Source organism: Coccinella septempunctata, chromosome 5, assembly GCF_907165205.1.
Source record: "Coccinella septempunctata chromosome 5, icCocSept1.1, whole genome shotgun sequence".
Taxonomy (NCBI): Eukaryota; Metazoa; Arthropoda; class Insecta; order Coleoptera; family Coccinellidae; genus Coccinella; species Coccinella septempunctata.
In genome coordinates this window covers 20,727,577-20,750,811 of record NC_058193.1, presented here as the reverse complement: position 1 = coordinate 20,750,811, position 23,235 = coordinate 20,727,577, and the positions used below count along the sequence as shown (strand labels likewise).

The window sequence follows — 23,235 nt, the reverse complement described above, 5'->3', positions numbered from 1 at the left end:
CCGCTGTGTGCCGATCGGCAAAGCCGCTCTGTATGTGGACGCGCCGTCGACTTGTGCTGATATGCCGCTGTGTGCCGCTGAAAAATCGCTGAACTGTCGGTCTCCATCAAAGGAAGCCAGTGGAAATGTATAGTGAGGATGTGCCGACCGCTGGCCTCAGTCGCCTCAAGCAGCTTCAGTTGCAATTTAGATTGTGTACACTCATATTAATGTGGATGCGCCTTCTCTCATTGGCCGCCCGGCACACAGCGGCTTAATGTGCATACAGCTTTAATAAGCGAAATATGGAGTGAGACTAATCCACAAGAGACCCTACAGACCTCATTACATCTAAAAGCATGCAGATTGTTCGTGTTATTCGTGACATACAGCCAGCAGTTCTCGAAAGAATGGTACGAAATTGGACATCCAGAAAGCTCTTTTTTGCTGTGTATGTGGATGCACCGTCAGCTTGTGCCGACATACCGCTGTGTGCCGCTGAAAAATCGCTGATCTGACGGACTCCATCAAAGGAAGCCAGCGAAAATGTATAATGAGAAGTATAGTGAGGATGTGTCAACCCATGTTAATGTGGATGCGTCTTCTCTCAATGACTATGCCGATGAGATAGGCAAAGCCGCTCGGCACACAGTGGCATAATGTAGATGCAGCTTTTTGCATCCTCATTATGCTACTGTGTGCCGATCGGCGAAATCTCGTCGGCAAAGCCAACGAGAGAATCCACATTAGAGCCATATTTTGGCGATTAAGCGTCTTAATCGATGTCTTGAAGCATCTTTAACCGTGACGTCATTAATTTTGTTGTCGCAAAAATAGAATATCGCTGATGGTTGAGTCATCTGTCGTTGTCATTAGACAGCGAATCGAATTGTGAATTTTTCAATTTCTATTCTTTGGCTATTATTTGAAAAATATTTGTTTATTCTAAATGATAATACAGAAACAACTGCATTATTGGCAGTAAAAGCACTCTTCCCTAGTAGGAATTCAAATCAAATTCGATATAAACAACATATTCTCCCTTCTGCTTTATTTTACCTCTTTCCGCTTAAGACGACACAAGCGCTCTCCAGAGACCGCCAGGTTCCGCTTAAAGCGTCTTAAAGACTGACGTCATGACTAATTCGCTCGAATAGCACCGCTTAAAGACGCTTCACGCGTCTTAATCGCGAAAATATGGCTTAGTATTCGTGTACACAATCTGAATTGCAACTGAAGCCAGCGGTCGGCACATCCTCCCTATACATTTCCATTGGGTTCCTTTGATGGAGACCGACAGTTCAGTGATTTTTCATCGGCATGACGGTGCATCCACATACTTCTCTTCATAGAGCAAGCAAATGTGAATTATTCGAAGAATTATTAAAAGAAGTTTGTTTCAATTTTAATCTGAGTTAAGTAGAGCGAAGTTAATCACTCCGATGATAACTCAGCGTAACCAAGGCCGTCGCTAAGGAGTAGGCAGGATAGGCGGCCGCCTAGGGCGCCAGGATTAAGGGGAGGCATTTTGAGCTCAGACAAGAAAAAAAATCAACATATTCACCGAATGAAAAAAAAAAGCAGTTCAGTCAGCAACAAGAGGAATACCGAGAACTGTATCTAGGCGCGAACTCACTGGTGAACGCAATATGCAGGGGCAATAAAAAAACCATCAAAGGTGCCGCATTCGCATTCTTCTTATAAATATCCCGGACAGCGGGTACGTTTCGCACTGTAGTGGCCACTTCCCCTTTTTAAGAGTTATTTATGTTATAACTTATCAAACTTTTCGCCTTCGCTTTGATAAATATTGCAGAGTACTGTTCAGTTTTTGAAGCGGTTTTTTTCATATTTCGGATATTATTTTCATTTTCAATTCTCCAATCAGAATTCAGAAAGTTGATTCCGGTACAGTGTGAAAGACTGTACTTCTTACCATATTCATATTCAGTATTCGTACGAAAAGAATGGAAAAGTTCAGAGTTCATTCCTGAATCAATCAATTACATGCTTATTGCTTGTGCAAAATAAGTTATCAATTTGAAGAGCTTTATAACTACGTATTTTTCAAGCATTGTTTCGGCACCCGGGCACCGGGTAACAGGATAGAAATTTATAGAAAATCCCTAATAATGATGCTTATATATTCAAGATTCACAACTCAGGAAATACTTTTGGACTCTATGGTTTAAAGAAAAATATAGTTCTTTGATTTTCAGAATTCAAAATGGATTTTTCCAATGAAAAACTGTAACTAATTCAATATAACTCTGTTTTCGTTTCGGCCGTTACGGCTAATATCGGCTTATATCCTTGTTGAAATTGGCCCTTAGTCTTTCATGAAATATCAGTTAATTGATTGTGAAAACTGCGGCAGAATCTGTAGCGTAGTTCAACAGCGAAGATACACAAAGACACGGAAAGTACGTAACTTTGTCGCCACTTACTATTTGATATCTGTAACGAAGGATTCAAGTGAAGCCATCGTAAAGCTATCAGTCTAATAATCCTGACAGTTATAAACACGATATGTGACTGATTCTTATATTTCTTTAGAATAAGATTTTTGCCAGGTATTATAATACTAATATTCTTATATTAGTATTAGTATTATTATATTAGTTAGTTTAGTAGTTACTAGAATTACACTATTTCTTATTCATTTCTCTTATTTGCCGAAAATTTGCCCGCCCTGAAGCCTTATCAATACTTTTGCATCTTTTTCATTAGCTTCTACATTTTTAGCCGACGGTCTGTCTTTACACTCAAGTTTTGCCGGCTGAAGATAGATGATGCTCGTCGCTCATCCGGAGTTTAGCCGGCTAATCTTAGGCTTAGGTTTACACCTTTAGCCGTAACATATAGAAATCGACGACGAATAACCAGATGGCTAATAACCTCAGCAGTCGATGGCATTACTATTAAGAGAAGAAAAATTAGATTGCGATGCAGAAATATCATCGCCTACTGAATAATTTCAGAAGAAAGCATTTTTCTGTTTTTCATTATGCAATATGTTTCCAAAAATGATGATTTAACAGTTTTGTCCCATAGATACTCATGTTCATGTTCATGTGCGTCTGTACAGACAAAATCTGACCGGCAAAGATGTTTCATGTGGCCAGCTAATTTTTATACATGGCGGTCCGATTCGTTTTCCATGTGCACCAATATAAATGTATATCAAGAAAATATGAATGCATTTTGTTGATCAAATTGTCGCAATCAATAAAAATATGAATTATTGAAGTAAAAGTGCCTAGTTATAAAATACAATGAATTAACTAGTTTATGTGTAAAAAAGGGAATGCTAAAGAAGGAAATCACAACTCCTGAATAGCTGATGTGAAATTGTTCTACAATCATATTATTGTGTCTTGAATTTTGAGCAAATCAGGCAAAACGAGTCGTAGGAGGAAATTTGTAAATAAGCAATGAAATAAATAGAAATAAAATTAGTTTAATAAAAAATTGACCTAGAAAGACAATTCACGTTTGGATACAAAACAATAAAATTCATACATTGATAAGTTCCGTTAAACTTAAAATAAAACTAAATATCACATTTGGCTTTGTAATACAAGTGATCATTCTAGATCACTGAGTTATCCCAGCATCCTTGCACATATTATAAAATAGGCCCCTATTTTTTAATAACTTTGAAGGAGAATCAAACTCTTCTATTGCTCCCTTATTCAATACTATGACTCTGTCATAATCCAATATAGTATTCAATCTATGAGCTATAGTTAGAACAGTACATTCGCTAAATTCATGCCTTATCGTACGTTGTATCAGGTTATCGGTTTCTAAATCGACAGCTGCAGTTGCTTCATCCAATATCAACACTTTGGTTTTTCTGAGCAGGGCTCTCCCGAGACAAATGAGTTGTTTTTGTCCGAGAGAAAAGTTTTCTCCGCCTTCGGAAACTGAACATTCCAAACCATCCGGAAATGTTTGTATGAAAGACTTCAGATGCGCATGCTCCAGCGTCTGCCAGATTTCACTATCCGTGTATTTATTGTATGGATCTAGATTTAATCTCAATGTACCAGAAAAAAGCACCGCATCTTGTGGTATTATCGTAATTCGTGACCTCAGCGTTTGGAGTCCTAAAGTGGCCAAATTGACGCCATCTATTAAAATTTCTCCCTCAGCTGCTTCCAGAATCCTAAAACGATAATAATACTAATAATTTATTTTATACATGTATTATACATAGATAGAATCAGGTGTGTACACTCTATAAAATGTTCGGAGATATAAAATTTACACCTATTACACCTATATATTTGATCGCAGTTAAAAACAACTAAGATGCATAACAAAGAGTACAGACTAAGAACAATTAATAAACTTATCTAGACTATACACCGTTTTATCCAACAGTTCAACAGTAATTCTTTCACATTTTTATTGAAATTTCTTTCGCTCGTGTGTTTGAAGTCATCAGTTAGTTTGTTGTGAAGTTTATGCATATATAATTTGGACCTTGCTGATGTGTCTGTTTAATTTATTCTAGAATATGGTAGAGTTAATTTATGTTTTTCACGGAAGTTGTAGCTGTGGTATTCTGAATTTATCATGAATTTATGGGATTTTGATGAACATATTTCACGCAGGCGACAATTAACGATGATGCTACAGTTAGTATTTTCTCCCTTTTGAAGATATTCCGACAGTGCGACAGCTATAAGTGGGTTTCATCCCGTAAAGTGTTCGAATAGCCCTCTTTTGTTTCAAGAGAACTTTTTCTATGGAACTACTCCCTCCCCAGAGCATGATCCCGTACAACATCTGGCAGTGAAAGGCTGAATAATAATAAGTTTGTTCAGTTTCCATGTTCGATATCTGTTTCCTCCTTCTTATCATCAGGACTATCGCTGTCGACAGTCTATGGCACAATACCCCGATATACTTTTTCCAGCCGAGGGAGGAATGGAAAGTTACACCCGTGACAGCGACAGTCTGTTGCTTGGTAGTAAAATACCAAATTTTGGGTCTTGTCAATGTTTATCTTGAGAACGTTCGCAGAAAACCACTTCTGGGCGTCACCTAAGGATTTGTTTGTCTTTGTTGTTGTCCTTTGACTTATAGAGTACTGCAGCGACGTTCGCATAACTGCAGATTTTGTCCGACTCCACATTCACGTGAAGGTCGTTTATGTAGAGTATGAACAGAATAGGCCCCAAGATGGAACCCGGTGGCACCCCTGTTTTGTTCTCTTCACTTCACGATGAAGTGCCTGGATTAAAATTTTAGTTGACACTGAGAAAACAAGTTCTCTTATACATATCAATTGGAATTCAATCTGGGAGGATTCTGTATTCTTTAAAGCTTTTTAGGGTTCTCACTCGCAATCTCTGGAACAAAATCAATTAAAAAATTGAAATAACCAATTTGCTCTTGCGTAAATTATTGCACTAATTTGTCAGGAGCAGATCAAGTAGAAAAAATTGTTGCCTGACAATGAACTGAAAAAATGAACTTCGACATTATAATTATGTATAGCAACGTTTCGGAGTTTCGAATTTTTTACATGGCAACATGAAATTTGTGTTGTCCTGCAAAAACAAAACAACTTTGGATAGCTTTCCGCGTCTTTTCTCTTTAATTTTTTCCGTTGAGTGGAGTAATGTCGAATACGGTTATTGTTCCACCCTTATCTAAAAAATCAATCATGATTACTCCATGGCAATCCCATAAAACTGAAGCAAGAACTTTTCCAGCAGAATTTTGGACAAGAAACTTCTTAGGTCTTGCATGGATAACCAGAGTGTCGCCATTCCATCGATTGTTGCTTTGCTTCTGTATCGTAGAAATGCAGGGTCTTTCACGAGGAACCTCACCCATATTTATACGGGAAACTACTGAACGTATTTTCATGAAATTCAGCACTTATAAGTATTTCACGATGCTGATGAAATCTAAAATATTTTCAAGGCATGAGCACCTCCGGTTTTTCCGGAAATGACGTCAACTTCCGTTTTTCAAATTAGAACACCATTTTTTTATTGCAGAAATAGATTCCTTAGAAAATTTCAAGTTATTTTGATGTAACATTTTTCAGTTTTGGTTGGAAAATTCTCTCTGAGCGGGAAAATTCGAAAAAAAGTCGAAAATAAAGCTCCGCTGAAACAAGAATAACTTCGAGGTTTTTGGATGGAAAATTTTCATTTTTGGGATTTTTCAAGATGTAAGATTGATGTATCCACTTTAAAAATCGAAATCGCGATTCATGATACAGGGGGTGAAAAATTCGCTTTCAAAGTTAGGGATGACAAAATCGTGAAAATGAATTTTTTCAAATTAGAACCCCATTTTTTTATGGCAGATATTGAATCTACGTTAAAAAATAATGTGAGTGTATGCATCACACCCTTGCCCTAAAGTGGATATTTTCTGAGTTATTCACAAAAAACTGTTTTTCGTCTTGAATTTTCAGCTATTTCTTTTCCCTTCACGCCAAAAAGATGAAATTTTCAGGAACTGTTAGTTAAACCATGTTTTAGATTTTACTACCCTAATATGCAAGAGAAAAAAGTTACAGGTTGTTCCTAAATAGATGGCGAATTTTGATTCGAATTTGTATCGGAAACCTCTTTATTTCAACTAATCGGCCATCGGTTTTCTCTCCAGTGATAAATAAATAATTCCTTATGAACTATATGCAAAAACTTACCATGTTTTACATTCTTTTTTTTTAATGATAGATATCATTAATTACATCTGACAAATTCCTCTTTATTCAGTAGCATTTTGTGTTTACTATTAATTTGGTGATAATTCGTATTAAGTTAAAAAATCGATCACTATGCCTAATTTTACCAATGAAGATTATTTAAATCTCATTCTACTTCATGGAGAATGTAATAAAGTTGTAGAGAGAACGATTCGACTGTTCATTGAGAGATTTCCTGACCGACCCAGACCAACGAGAGATACCATTAATAGAACCATGACAAACTTGAAAAATGTCGGATCTTTCGTTAAGAAAACTATACACAGAGAAAAAAGATGAGAACAACGAAATTACTGTTCTTGCATATTTTCGTGTGAATCCTCAAAATTCTCTCAAAGATGCCGAGATTGATCTGGAATTATCTCAATCGAGTGTTTGAAAAATATTAAAAAAACATAAAATGCACCCATATAAATTCAATAGGGTACAGCATTTGAAAGAAACTGATTTCGTCAGGAGAACAGAGTTTTGCGAAGCTATGATGATTCGATTTCAAGAGAATGAAAACTTTTTGGACTGTATAATTTGGACAGATGAATCTAAATTCACAAAGAATGGTTCTTTCAATAGGCATAACAGTCATTATTGGGATGAAGAGAACAACCACCACTTCAGACAATGGAACTTTCAAGAGACCTGGAGTTTCAATGTTTTTTGCGCCATCAAAAATAATGCAACTCTCGATGTTCACATTTATGATGGGACTTTAACTGGTAAGATAGAACACTACGCATGTTTGCATTATTTAAAGAATTTTCTCCCTTAGGAGATAGATATTCTGACATATTGACTCAAATAATTGAGCCGCTAGTACAGAACCATAATGACTTATGGTATCAACAAGATGGCGCGCCTCCACACAATTCACTCAATGTGTCAAATATCCTCTACAGGCTATTTGAAGATCGATGGTTGGCGAACAATGGTCCACATCTTTGGCCAGCACGTTCTCTCGATTTAACTCCTTTAGACTATTATGTTTGGGGTAGGATAAAAAATATTGTCTACTCAACTCCCCTGACTGATAAAGAGGACTGCATAGAACGAGTCAGTTCAGGTTTGTTTAGATTTTTAGATTCATAGTTTTGAAACTCAATTTGGTTTTTAAACACTTTTGCAGATCTCTTCCTCCCGATGAAATAAGAAGAGCAACGCACGAAGCACTCTTGAGACGTATAAATAAATGTCTAGAAATTAACCCTGTATACCCAAGTCTCATCTATAGTAACAATTCGATTTGAGAAGTCAACACGCTTTTGGTCAACATCCAAACATTTGGATATCCATTTTGCAGCAATTTTTCTCATGTCCAAATTGACGTGAACTATATGATGAACGCGTTCGTATGAATTATTCTGTGCTTCAGATATCCGTCCTAGCCCAATTCGACGGTCTGATAAAATCATGTCATGAACTGCATCGATATTTTCGGGGACTGACACAGAAACTGCCCTTCCCGATCGGTCATCATCTTCAATGGAAAATTTACCTCTTTTGAGACTTGCAGTCCAATTTTTCACGGTCGCATACGAAGGACATTGATCACCAAGGCTATTAAGCATATCTTCGTAAATCTGCTTACCTCTTAACCCTTTTAAATACAGCTACTTGATGATGGCTTCGATTTTCACAATTTCGGTGGACATGTACGAAGGCGTAGAAGGGCCACATAATATTTCAAAAATATTTTTAATATTTGAAGTCGGAATTTAGTTAAATTCCGAGTTCAAAGTCGGAATTTAACTAAATTCCGAGGAATTTTATTTACTTCGAAACCGATTCAGGCTAGATGCACAGGGTGTTGTTCTACAACGACACAGATTATTTCTCCATATATGCAGAGAGGGGGGGGGGGCTGGGAGCTCAATGTTATTTTATGGTTACTATTTCAGTACTGGGGGGGGAGGTTGTGCCCAACCTTACCTCTACCTGTCTACGACCATAATTTCATAATTATTCAAAAACATGGACCTAATGACACTTATCTCCAATAAAATACATCAAGTTCAATATTTATTAAAGAACAACGTTTTCTTTTTTTTAAATCTGAATCTTCTCATGAATATCTCGGCATATTTGAAAATGAACCAATTCATCATAGAGCTGCCTATATGAGGTTTTCTCACCGTTGTAATGACCTCTTCATGTAAGAAACATTAAAGCACACCGGGTGTACCTCGGGGTGTACTGATTTCTTATCCATTGAGATAGCCTCACGAGTACATATGAGAAGGAAATTTTTTCATAAAATATCCGAAATATACCTTAAAAACAGTTGTGTCTAAAAAAATATTCATGTCTTTAGAAGGTTGTCATATCATTGTATGACCACTCATAGAAGAAAACTCGAATAATAAAGTACACCCTGTGTACATAATTATTCATTCATCATTAATGTGGGAACACCTTGTATTATAAGAATTTGAATATTTGTAGAAAAGCAAACTGTAATTCAGGAACAAATCTACGTCGTCGTAGAACACCCTGTAGAAGTTCGGAATTTAGTAAATTCCGACTTTGAACTCGGAATTTTGTTAAATTCCCACTTTGAACTCGGAATTTAACTAAATTTCGACTTCAAAGTCGGAATTTAAGGAAAAATATTTTTAAAATATTATGTGGCCCTTCTACGCCTTCGTAGACATCTTCTTTCTTTCAATTTATTGTGTAACTCTTAACCTTCTTGACCTCACACTGCCACTTCTAATGAGTTATGGTAACGCAATATTTTTTTTATTTATGGAACTGGTCTAGGCTAACTAGATATCAATACATCCTCGTAAGTAGGTACTCAACCGATTTTCTCTATTATTAGGTAATATTTCAGTGAAAAATTGCCTTTCGAGTGAAGAAAGTTTTATAAAAATCGAAAAACCGTTTACCGAAAAATAAACCTCTAATGACTGTGTATGGTTTGAGTCGATTCAATTGCACGCTTGGGTATTTTGTATTCCTGGTGATAAAAAATGCATCTCGAAATGCGCTTCATACATTTAACTGACATGTCTCGGAGGTGACTCAATCATAATGGGAAAAGCGCATCGAAAATTGGATTAAGCGCATGCAAATATTAACCTATTACTCATTTGGGAAAATTTCGAGAATAATAGTTATTTTTCAGGAGAAACAATAACAAATTCCTGTTCGTTCTCGAATCGTTAGTTCATTCACATAGTCTATAATTCAAAATGTGGTTGATGACAAAAAGGAAAAATACCTATTTACCATTAGGTAGAATTGTTTGTTGTTTGTTTTTTTGCAAACTTTATGGACATTGGTATTAACCTATGTCCCATCAAAAACATACAGCACAAATTCTCACCTGAAAAGCGACAAAGTTAGGCTCGATTTTCCCGCCCCTGTCCTTCCAACAATTCCAATTTTCTCATTCTGCTTCGTTTGGAAGTTGATATTTCTCAATACTAGCTCCAGCCCTGGCCTATATTTCACACCGAAACTTCTGAATTCAACGATACCTTTTTCTGGCCAGGATGATGAAATGTAAACATCAGAATTATCCCAAGGTGCCTCTTGTGGGGCCTGGGTATATTCTCTAATTCGTTCAACTGACACGATGTTGGTTTCAACCTCAGAAGCTATTCGTACTAGATAATTCAAGGTTTCGGTGATCTGAAAAAAAATTGTGTCAACATGAAGGCATCGCTAGATCTAATTCACAAATGCGCTTTTTCAGTGGAACTTAAAGATGATTTAAATGAAGCGAACCAAATATAGGTACCAGTAGAGTTGTTTAGACTTCAATCGATCTGCATGGGGGTTGAATTCTTTTTTCTTTAGTGTTAGCAATTGTCTTATTCGTCTTCCTTTCAACCAAAGAAAATAATTTCCGACTTTGTTGGTGTAGGTTATATTAATTTAGAGATGTACCTAAGAAATGAATGCTCAATTTGCGAGAAACTTGTGCGACCAACAAGACAACGTCTCTTGTCGCTTATAGGTCATGATATATGTATAATAACGAGTTCCTACTCTTCCCAGATGGAATGGGGATTTTCGTTGGTACTCCAAGTGATTTAAATCGTTATATTTGTTCATTTCATAGCAAAGGAAGTTATGTATATGTTGATTTTAATTTTAATTTTTTCCACCGCGAGTCTTTGACTCGTACAAATATTTCAACAGTAGAAAAAAAAGTGTTTCTTTTGACTCTTTTCCTATACCGTAGATTCGGGTGACTTGGGACGATTGTTGAATTCATATTTGTCATATTTCCAAAACGGTGACCTATTTTTATATGAAAAAGAGGTTCGGATACGCTTAATGACTCATACTATTGATTAGGAGTATACCATGATGCAGAATTCGGATATAAATTTTGACAAAAAATAAATATACTTGTCTCAAGTCACCCACCGATTTGGAAGGCTTGGGACACAAGTTACAATCTATTGATTTCTCGACTCTCAAATGAAAAAGGTGACTTGTGACGTTGTATAGTTTTGAAAAATTAGAATTTGTGATTATATAGTTGAAATTCGGTAAGCAAATCAAATGATGAACCCCTATTACAGCGAAAGTAAACATATTGCAACTCAAAAAAAAAACTAAACAAAACAAGGGAAAACAAAAGGGGCTTTGTCCTAAGTCACCCTATGAAACAACAAAATAAATGAATGTGATCCGTGTTGCCGTTTGATTTGTAAATAACCTTGTTTCGTGACATATCTAATATTCCACGTATCCAGAAAAAAAATTACACATGCACAAAGTGAAACACATGTAGGTACAGAACACTAGAAAGTATAAGGGTCATAGAAAAACGCGCTTTTACTCACCTGAATTCGTTAATTTTTCCTGTCAATTCAAACGCTCTGTCCACGGCAAACTCAACAGGAATTAATTGTTAACATCATGAAAGTTGCATGCAGACAGGAATTGCATGCCGTCAAAACTTTTATGATATTAAATTTCAGACATTAAACTTTCTTCTCATTTAATTGTTAAACTAACCGAAAAGACGCTTCACAATCTTATAAGTTTGTCCCTTCACTTGTTAATGGTAAGAAACAAAGAAATCTGCAAGGGGAGTAATTGTCCCAACAGGACTGTCCCCAAGACATCCGAACTACCGTACCATTTTTTCAGATTCGGCCCTGTTTATTTCATTTGATTTTATTCAAAATTTAATGATTCTACTAGAACATCACTCTAATGATGATTTGTAGTCTTATGTATTAAATAAATAAATAAAAAGATATAGACATTTAAGTTTTCATAATGAGCTATGCCAGCCCTGGAGGAACAAAATTACCTTCAGAAAAACTAGCGAAATCTGTGACACTACACATCTGTGGATCTTTTGAACAGAGAGTTGTATCCAGCCAAAGTATCCAATTATTCAAATTTCAAAACATCAATATGAAAAATACTTTTATTTTACAAAATGTCCAAATATTCATTATGAAGGGTGAGTCTCTGACTAGTACAAATATTCTAACAGTAGATTTTGAGATCAAAAGGAACACTTTATACCTATTTAACCATTTTTTCCGAAGCGGCTCGGTTTAAAAGCTACAGGATGTGGGCGTTTCGTAAAATAAAAGTATTCTTCATATTTTCTCGTTTCACTTTTTTTTTACCACTTTTTCTGAATCGGCTCGATTTAAAAGATACAGGGTGTAGAAAAACCATAAAAAAATTTATTTTTAGTTCCATCCCACAAACGGTTTCATCGAATGAGAAGTATTTCGAAATATAGTTTTTCGCTTATTTGATTAATCAACAGCCTGCCTCATTCAAACCGAGCCAATTCGGAAAAAATGGTAAAAAAAGTGTTTCTTTTCACCTCAAGAATATATTGTTTAAATATTTGTACGAGTCAAAGACTCGCATAAAGGCACTATCCTTTTCAAATTCAAGAAATGTAGGATTGTTTTTAACTTCCTTTATGATTCCATATATTACTTTTTCAATTCCATTGTTGGAAATCATAAACCTGTCTTTAAACACAAAGGATTGTCTGATTCGGTGTTTTGAATGGGGAATGGTCAGTTCGAGTATCTATTCAATTGGCAATTGCATAATTTACAATCATACCATATAGTAGGTATGAAAAATAAAAGATTAATGTGGCTCTCACTAATATCTTACCTCCAAGGCATATGTTATGGATAAACCAAGTAGTCCAGCATTCAAATGTTTAACTGTAACAGAAAACAGGACTGAGAAAAAGACTATAAGATTCCCCAATATCTCTAATCTTAGGGACATCCACCTGTTGGAAATCATGCTAAGATAATAGCAGGAATTGTTAAAGTCGCATTTTTTCTCGAAATCATTGGTGAAAGTTCTATCTACTTTGAAGGCTCTTATCACGGGTGCTCCAGCAATACTTTCGTTGAACAAAGAATATATAGGTGACCTGGAAATTGCTTCCAAACGTTTCAACTGCCTAGATGTTTCAATGTAGAATTTCTGGATCAAATAATAAACCAAACCCAAAGGTATAACGACAGCTATGAAGACAGGCGCGGTGTAACTTGTGACTATCAAAGTTCCAATAACCTGAAACAAGCGAGTTGATCGATATATGGATGTGGAAAAACTCAATACTTACAATAAAGAAACTGTTGATTCCTTCGTAAAGGAACATAGCCAATTTATAATCAACTGTTCCAATATCTTTAGCGAATCTGGATAAAAGTCTTCCGGTTGGCGTGGTATCGAAGAATGACATTGGAGCATGTACGATGCGGTGGAGAAGGCTTTGATGTAATTTGATGGCGGCATATACGCCTCCAATTTGAGGTGCGAGTACGGCAAAAATACCAATCAAGGCTAAAACAGTGAATGTACTTTAAATACTAATTACTCATCCAGATTTATGCTTGCTTTCAGAATTATTGACATCTTAGCAGGACTTGAAAGCAGCTTGACAACTGCTTAAATAAAAACACTGATAATGAACTGAAAAAATACTCAAATTCAGAACAATCACAGCAACATTCAAAATTGATACAACAACTTTCTCGATTTGTTCGATTAAATCAAGAGCATATAAACAACAAAAATCAAAATATCTTCTACTATGTGTATACAGGGTGAGTCTATGACTCTTACAATTATTTTAACAGTAGATTTTTAAGGTCAAAAGAAACACCTTTTCTTTATAACATTTTTGTAGATTCGACCCTGATAAAAAATATAGTCATTTTAATTTTCATAGAGCTATGCCACACCTGGAGAAACAAAATTTCCTTCAGAATAACAAGCAAAATCTATGACACTGCACATCTGCGGATCTTTTAAACAGAGTCGCATTCATCCAAAGTACCCAATTTTCTGAATATTACAAATATTTTTTATTCTTGAATATCAAATTACTCGAAAACCACGCCTTATACGAGAAAATATGAAAAATACTTTTATTTTTCAAAACGTTCAAATATTCATCAGATAGCGTCCAACTTAGTTTGAAGAGTTGGGTTCTTTGGATTTTTGGTATTTTTATGGTACGTAATGGTCATAATAAGAAAACTGGAAGACGTTGGAGAGATAGAACCATAAAAAATTTCTTTATGGTTTTTCAACAGCCTATCTTTTAAACCAAGCCGATTCGATAAAAAAGCTATCAAAAAAGTGTTTCTTTGGACCTCTAGAATCTACTGTTAAAATATTCGTACGAGTCATAGACTCACCCTGTATATGCGTAACGGGTCTATCTATTTTGTCTAGAGATGTCAATAATTCTTGAAGAAAAAATAGAAGCTTTTTTGGATCAATCAATCAAATACACTGCACACTTGATTAGTCTGTTAAGCCCATTTCTGTGACTTTTTGATCTTCTCTTCTAAAATTTCTCCAATTTTCTGATAAACTGACTCTACTGACTCTCGAAGCTAATTTCAAATTCAGGTTCCATGGCGCCGGAGCCTCTTGTATCAATAGCAGACTTTTTTCTGATATTAAATAAAAATAATTCGATTCTTGAAAGATAAATCAAAATTTCGAAATATGAACTCAACGGCGATGGTCTAAAATCTCACTCACATTTTCCAAATCCAAAAGTACTATAGATTCCTAAATAGAAAAGTGTCTTGTTGTGATCATTCGTTCCATTGTTCACCATAGTTTGATCAGTAGACCAAATACTCAGCCAGACCTTACATCCTATGTTCAATAGATGCATAAAGAAATTAGAAAAAATTGCTGCTGTTATCATTTTCCAACCAATTGTTTTCAAGTAATATTTATAGACGTCCCATCCCACACTTCCCGTTTCTAGTTTTTCGATATCGGTAAGTCGACTATCGTCTAAAAGATCATCTTGAGACGACAAAAGTAGTTTATCGTAACTCATCACTGACATTTGCATAGAATCCACTCCAATTTCAGTTTTTTGACTACACAGTTGCTCTGAAAATGAAGGTATGTTGAGAAATAATCGAAACCATCTACTTGATACTGAAAACACTGCACAACAATTCAAGATTGAGACACAGATTGAAATAATTTATATGGTTCTCTATCAACAGAAATAATAAAAAAAATTTCAATTGAAGTAGGAATATTTAGAAGAATTTGCAAAATTTGAGAAATATAACAACAATATATGTATTATTGCTGCATGCAAAGAAATGTAGAAATATTTATCATTAAGCTTTCAGTTCAGCTCTGACCAGTCTTAATGCTAATGATGCTTGGAAAGCAATTATTGATTTACTGACTGATACACGATATGGAAGGGAGGCGCAATAACTAACTAGGAACAGATGTTATAAGCAGACAGGATTTATTTTTTTTATGAGGTCTGATCCTCTGAAGGTGTGGCATTCATTGAACGAGACTCACCTTTAGAATATTCATCACTCTCATCATTCAAGTGGTTCATCAGAAAATCTGAGAAATCTCCTTTTTTATCTAGAAGTTGTTGGTAGGTTCCACACTCCGACACCTCACCATTTTTCATGACGATAACTTTATCAGTTTGTGGCAAATACGTGATTCCATGTGTTACGAAGACTCTAGTCTTCGTACTGAGGAGGCCTCGGGGTCCAATAACCTTCTCGAAAATATGTCTTCCAACTCTGGTATCAACTGCACTTAAAGGATCGTCTAGGAAGTATATATCAGCGTCTGCGTAGACAGCTCTAGCTAGGCTTATTCTTTGTCGCTGTCCACCAGATAGATTCACACCTTTCTCGCCTATTTCAGTATTATCTCCTCCTGGAAGAGCCTCGAAATCACTCTTCAAAGCACAGGCACTAACCACCCTTTGGTATTTAAGACGATCGAAGGGTTTTCCAAACAGTATATTGTTTCTTAAAGTGGCATTTTGTATCCACGCTTGTTGTGGAACGTATGCTATCTGTCCTAGGGTATTGACCTGACCACGATATCTATGAGTTTCTCCAAGGAACGAGGAGAGCAAAGTGCTCTTTCCTGATCCTACGGTTCCCACAACAGCTGTTAGAGATGATTTTGGCAAGGATATATTGATATTTCTAAGAGTTGGTTCTTCGCCCCATCCAAACACACCATTTTTTATTGTAAGAGGGTACACTGTAAGAGGAAAGCATTGAATAGTACCTACTCAGGAAGACATAAAAAATAAGTTTGGTTTACACGTCGACTAGTACCACTGTTCGATCACTTACTATGACTTTATCACATACCTACCAATAAGGCAGGTAGCCCAAGATGCTAAATATGGATTTACTTCAGACTATGGAGACTATGTGAATTGAAGATAGCGGAAATAAAAAAGTTCATATTCCGGAAGAACTGTCGTTCCAATAATGTGGGTTAGTCATGACCTAACATAGGAGGTTCCAGAGAAGTCGAAATATTCAAGTGCAACTGTAGACCGGTTTCGGGATCATTTTCCCTCGTCAGTACAGTATAGCACTGAATCTTCCGAACGGAGGATGGTAGTCTTAAGCGATCTCGGGGCGCCGTTTTGAGATATCTCATCACGATACGCCACCTGTCACGCAAAGACTGAACCAAACCTCACTTTCTTTGCAGACTCCTATAACAGTTCATGGCTCCCAAGTTCAACTACTTCCCGCAATAATCGAATGACTAAACATTCATCAAGGACTGCGGGCGAGATGAGGGTTCGCCCACTAAGACCATAATCTGGTCTGAGATACAATACAAAAAGAAAAAAGAGTACTGTACAAGTGTCACTATGGGCCTGTTCCGATATTGCTGGTTTTACTGGCCCGCAATCGAATAACAATAGAACTCGAACAACTGGGCCAATAGGCATCGTCTCTGAAATACTGACAGTACTGTTCAGGAATATTGGAACAGACGGCATATCTCGCATTGGCGTAGCTATCGAAGATTTTATAGATGTATAATCTTTAAGATTATCATAAAATCATAGGCTTGACCTGTTCATCCAATATATCATCAGCAGGCGCTGAACTGAATTGCGCCTCTTTTCTATATCTTCATCGCTTAAACCACCGCTTTATTAGAGAAGTGAAAATATGTGAGCAACTCAACGAGATTATTAATTTCGAGATGAAAATTTTCAACTGAAAATTGCTAGCATATCATAAACACAAAATGCTATGTAAGGACGTAAGCATTACATCCTAACACAGAATATCGATCTTCAAAATTCCAGAGCCTACTTGAGGGGACCTTTTTTTGAAGCAAAATTAGATTGAAATATATAGTTGATGCTTTAAGTATAGAATAACAGAAGGGTCAGAAGTCAGCATAGGACCTGAAATTAAAAATCGGAAAGGTACTTGTATATGGCCAACTCCTGTTTCTGTATTATAATATATTATAAATATTTAAATTATTGAGTAAGTAAAACACATCTGTGAAATGTCCTACCAACGTCCGTTTCTTTTGTGTTTAGTAAAGCCACAAGATGAATAACTAATCATTTTGAAATATGTATTTGTTTACAACTTTGACAGCAATGCAAACAAATGTTGATAGAGAACATAGATCTTATATCGAATGGATTGATATTAGGTCTATGATGAAGAAAAACCATATATAGTCCATTCAAAAATGATTGACATCCTAGTAAGTCTTGAAAGTCCAGCTTAATAGCTGGTCACAAAAGATCTTTAAAAATTTCTGTACTTTCAATCACGGAACTGGAATATATTGATATAACCTAGAAAAGTATATGAAAATAAGAAATATTCAGATTTGCAGCATATAGACTACTCTAACGATTTGTCAAAATCAGCTAAGCATTCGCTGTCGTGGGGCACACAAGCTTTTCCCTCCATTGATTCGCATGCTGTTTTGGTCGAGTATTGTGTTTTGTGTATGTTTTTGGAAAAAATGTTCTTCCCTACGTTAGATTAGAGTGATTGGACTATAACTTTCTAAGAAATGTCTCTTTACACTGATAATAAAAAGCTTTGTGTGCCCCACGGCAATGAAGGGTCAGCTGATTTTGACAAATCGTTAGAGTACCCTATTAATCAGCATTCAAAATTGACACAATTATGTTTCCAATTTATACGATTTAATTAAGAGCATAAACAGCTGTACAAAATTCAAATAACCGTCGGTAAGTGCATAGATTCACATATAATAGGTCTATAGATCAATGTTTACTCACAATACCAACATGAATTCCGCATATCGATTGAAATTTATTCTGGGAGGATTTTGCATCAATTTATATTAAGTTCGAAAAATACACTCCGTCGCCTCTCTCTGCTACTTTTGTTCTTTTTATCGAGTTTAGTGGGAAAGATTCGATTAAAAGAACTATAGGAGTAGAGAGAGGCGATGGAGTGTATTTTTCGAACTTAGGCTTACTAAAGAAGGAACTGTCATCCGGTAATTTCAAAATTAAATGAATCAACGTTTCTATGCAGTCTCTGTTTCTATGTATTGACAATTAATGTCAAACAAAAGCCACAATTCAGAAGATTTTCGAAAATAGATTTTTCGTCTGATGAAGGAGTCTGATATAGACTCCGAAACGTTACAACTTAGAATTATAATTTCAACGTTATTTATTTTCAGTTAATTGTCAGGCAACAATTTTTTCTAGTTAATTTGCTCCTGACAAATTAGTGCAAGAATTTACGCAGGAGCAAATCGTTGATTTCATTTTTAATTGATTTTGCTTCAGAGATTGGGAGTGAAAACCCTAAAATGTTTATGAAGAAATGAATTCCGCAACACAAAATCTCAACTTATGGGCTATTACCAAATTAAATTCGATTTTCCTTAGCCACCAGAGATGTCAATTATTCTTGAATGGACTATACATAACCAATTATTATATTATTAAACGCATGATTGATGAGTCACACAAGAATTTTTCAAAGGAAAAGCCTGGCATGCTCCTTCCTGGTATATTATATTCTATGAGTTGATGTATGTATGAACCTCATAACCGATTACTGAATAAAACCGACGTAAATTTGCCTCATTTTCTTTTCGATCAATATTTCGAGAAAATTTTCAACATATTATTATGATTTTCAAAATATTCGTTACACCTAATAGAAACTTCTTGAATTTCTGGTATATCGTACCATGTGCTATCAAGATTCGATAATATTAATATTACAAAAAATCTTTGAGGACTATATAGACACAAGAACATTATCAACTCTTAGTGCAAACAACTACCAATCAGCCAGCACAAGCTTACGAGATACACATATTGATTGGACTAATATAACCATATCTCAATGCTTGAATTTTATCTATCTTTGGTGGACTCTGCTCTTTTATATAGTCGGAATTTAAAAGTTGGAATATATGTATTTTCTTAATATCCACCAAATTTGGAGAAGAACTTCTCTCTTTTTGATTCTGTTTTGTTTGTTGTTTTGATCTGTTTGCAGAATTAATGCATATATCCTTAATGTAAACAGGATGTTTCCTTATTGGATGTCAATATTTATGACATTTCAAGAAGAAAACTTCATATGAACATATGTCCTAAACGTCTTACCTTTTGAGATACAGGGATGTAAAGTTTTCAAAATAAATCATTAATTCTTAATATCTACAAGGTGTAAGGGGAAAGGATGCGTTTTATAGCCTCGCCTCTCAAATGCTAACCTCACCTACCCGCGGTGCACCCTGTTCTTACGAACGAGGCTCTGGCGACCGAACATGAACGGTATAACTCTGCCTAAATATTGGCTTGAGCAGGAAATGGCTCTCTGCGTTGCTTAAGTTACGACTCAGACCTTGTCGTCTCAGGATACCTGTGCCACAAGATAATCTAGTCGCAACCGCAACCAAAGTTACATTGACAGCGTTACCAGTGCAGCTTTAAAACACCTTCTAACGCAGCTCCTACAAAAAGATGGATCAGTCGAACAGGACAAAATTTGTATCCGGAGGTAAAATACCCTCCCATTCGGATCTCCGGGAGAGGGTGCCTGAGCGAAAGAATCATCGTACAACAACCAATGAAAAGCACATAGCTTTTGCAGCATGGAACGACAGAACCTTGCTAAACAGCCCCAAGGCCGACCGACCAGAAAGGCGTACTGCCCTAATCGATAAGGAACTGCAACGAACATCCATTGCAATAGTTGCCTTAAGCGAGACACGCTTCTCGGACGAAGGTAGCTTAGTAGAACATGTTTATACTTTTTTCTGGAAGGGCTTGCCAGAAGGCCAAATCAGACAAAATGGTGTAGGCTTTGCCATTAGAAACGACCTGGCCGCTAAACTAACCGAAAATCCAGTTGGCATCTCAGAACGTTTAATGACCCTACGCTTTGCTGCAGCAAATAACACGTTTGTGAACATCATTGCAGTATACGCACACACTTTGAACTCCTCTGACAACTCAAAGGACACATTCTACGAAACACTCGCTGCTGTAAAATCCCAAAACGGGAACGAATTATCCGCCTTGGAGACTTCAACGCCAGAGTGGGCAGATGTCAAGACTCAGAACTATGGCCGGGAATAATAGGGAAACATGGCACAGATAGCATTAATTCGAACGGAGAACGTCTGCTGGCTCTTTGTGCAGAACACAATCTGTGTATAACGAACCCCTTCTTTATTATGAGACCCAATTCAACGGGGACCTGGCGCTACCCGCGCTCAGGGCATTGGCATACTCTCAACTATGTGATCGCGAGAAGAAAAGATCTCAAAGAGGTGTTGGTCACTAAACCCATAGCAGATCTGGAGTCCTGGACTGATCATAGGCTGGTAATTTCGAGAATGAAGATCTCAATGCTTCCAAAATACCTACGCAAGCCAAAGTGACTAAGAGAGCACCTTCGAATCTCCAAACTACAAAACCTTTCTACAAAGCAAAGCAGCTTCACAGCTGCCGTCAAAGATAGCCTAACATCACAGGATTATAACGACGACATTGAGACTCATTGGCTGTGCTTCAAATCATCTCTTACGAATACAGCGAAAGAAATACTGGGCACAGAACGCTCCCGAAAATCCCCAGATTGGTTCGCCGACAAAGAAACTCATATCGCACCCCTTCTGGAGGCAAAACACAAAGCGATGAAAACAGCAATTAACAAGCCTGGCGATGTTGCAGCCCAAAAATGTCTTATAAGGATAAAACGCGAGGTCCGTCAAGAAATAAGAAAAATCAAGGACAGCTGGTGGAAAGAAAAAGCTAGGGAAATACAAACTTACGCCGATAACCATGACTACAGGCGTTTTTTCGAAGCTATTAAAACTGTTTATGGTCCAAGCAGAAAAGCTAACTTTCCTATAAGAGATGCTCATGGAGTTGTTTTAACTGATGATAGAAAAATTCTCGAAAGATGGAAGGAGCATTACTCACAGGTCTTGAATCAAAATAACGACTCGGATTTATCCATTTTAGACCTGCTCGCCGCGTATAGTCCGATGACATCACTTGATGACGAAATCTCAATGTCGGAAATTATAAGTGCGATTAAAAATTTGAAAAATGATAAGTCACCTGGTCTAGTCACCTGGGAACAAGGAGTTGTGCCACAAGACTTCAGAGACGCTTTAGTTATCAACCTCTATAAGAACAAAGGCGATACGTCGAATTGCAACAACTACAGGGGCATATCGTTGCTTAGTGTGGCCGGTAAAATTCTCTCCAAGTTTATGGCTAATCGTCTGGTTCCACTCTTAGAAAAGCTATTACCTGAATCCCAGTGCGGCTTTCGACCTAATGGAGGTACTGTGGACCAAATTTTCACACTACGACAGCTGCAAGAGAAGGCCCGTAAACAACAATCAAGGATCTATATCGATTTAAGTAAGGCATTCGACTCGGTGAATAGGAGAGCGCTATGGAAAATCATGGCACGCCTTGGTGTACCCGAAAAATTCTTAGCAGTGTGTAAAAGCCTTCATACCAACAACACCGCTAGAATACAGCATAATGGTTCTACAACCGACCATTTCTCAACCAACTCTAGAATAAAACAAGGCTGCGTACTAGCGCCTTTACTGTTCAATATTTTCGCCATAGCTGTATCGATAATTGTTGACATGAGTATGCCCGTAAGAGGTGTTGGGATAAGATTCAGATTTGATGGAGGCCTGTTGAACCTGAAGCGCCTCAGAGCAATAACCCGTACCAAGTTCATCAGTGAACTTCAATATGCAGACGACTGTTCACTTATCGCTAGCAGCTCAGAGGATCTACAGATAATGTTGGACTCCTATAAACATATATACGAAGCTTTAGGCCTTAGACTCAATAACAACAAAACCAAAATCCTGGTAAGTACGCCAGAAAGCCTTCAAACAGATATCAGCCTGGAGAATGAAATTCTAGAACAGGCCGAGCAGTTCAAATACTTGGGAAGCTTCATAAATACTATGGCTAACCTAGACATGGAAATACACAACCGTATCAATTCGGCATCACGGGCATTCTGGTAGCTAAAGGACAGAGTGTTTCAAAATCACGACCTCAATGGGAAGACCAAGACAGCTCTTTACAAAGCAGTGGTCCTCCCAACGCTTCTTTACGGAAGCGAAGGCTGGACGCCCTACAGGCGACATATTAAACAGCTTGAACAAACGCAACAACGTCATCTAAGACAGAAAATGCACATCAGATGGTCCCACAAAGTTTCGAATGCAGAAGTCTTGCAACGCGCGAGTTGTACAACAATTGAGAATCAAGTAACGAGGGCCCGACTCAGATGAAGCGGCCACATTCTGAGGATGCAAGACACAAGACTCCCCAAAATAGCTCTATATGGCGAATTCACTGAGGGAGCCCGGAAACCAGGAGGACAGTATAAGTGGTTTAAGGATACACTACATCAATCCCTAAAATCAATCATTACTGGGAACAACTAGCGTTAGACAGGTCACAGTGGGGGTCTTTGGTACATAGTTATAATGGAGACTCGAGAAGGATACAGCGGCGGCCAGATCTGGTTGGTGACTATCCATGCCCGGAATGTGGTAGGATCTGTAGGTCACGGTTGGGTCTCTGCAGTCACAGGAGAGCACATAGTCGCAATTATCCCTGAAAAATTATAAGTCGGTTCGCACTTTTTTTTCTTTTTCTTTTTTCCCTTTTTTGGTCTTTTTGTAGATTCATACCCGGCAAC

The 23,235-nt window shown here is 36.9% G+C and overlaps 1 protein-coding gene across 3 annotated transcripts in view; it reads right to left on the bottom strand.

Moving 5' to 3' along the window:
* Positions 1-3,419: 3,419 nt before the first annotated feature.
* LOC123313168 (multidrug resistance-associated protein 1-like) overlaps positions 3,420-23,235 on the bottom strand; it is a 35,514-nt gene continuing 15,698 nt past the window's right edge. For 2 of the 3 annotated variants that reach the window (XM_044897915.1, XM_044897916.1), the window contains exons 9-14: positions 15,533-16,243; positions 14,732-15,097; positions 13,299-13,519; positions 12,833-13,246; positions 10,044-10,351; positions 3,420-4,150 (exon numbers count right to left, since the gene is read on the bottom strand). In XM_044897915.1, coding sequence (XP_044753850.1) covers positions 3,577-4,150; positions 10,044-10,351; positions 12,833-13,246; positions 13,299-13,519; positions 14,732-15,097; positions 15,533-16,243 — 2,594 coding nt within the window. In that variant the 3' untranslated portion in view covers positions 3,420-3,576. Of the gene's footprint in view, positions 4,151-10,043; positions 10,352-12,832; positions 13,247-13,298; positions 13,520-14,731; positions 15,098-15,532; positions 16,244-23,235 lie in introns of those variants that run through there. The other variant, XM_044897917.1, reaches the window with a different exon arrangement.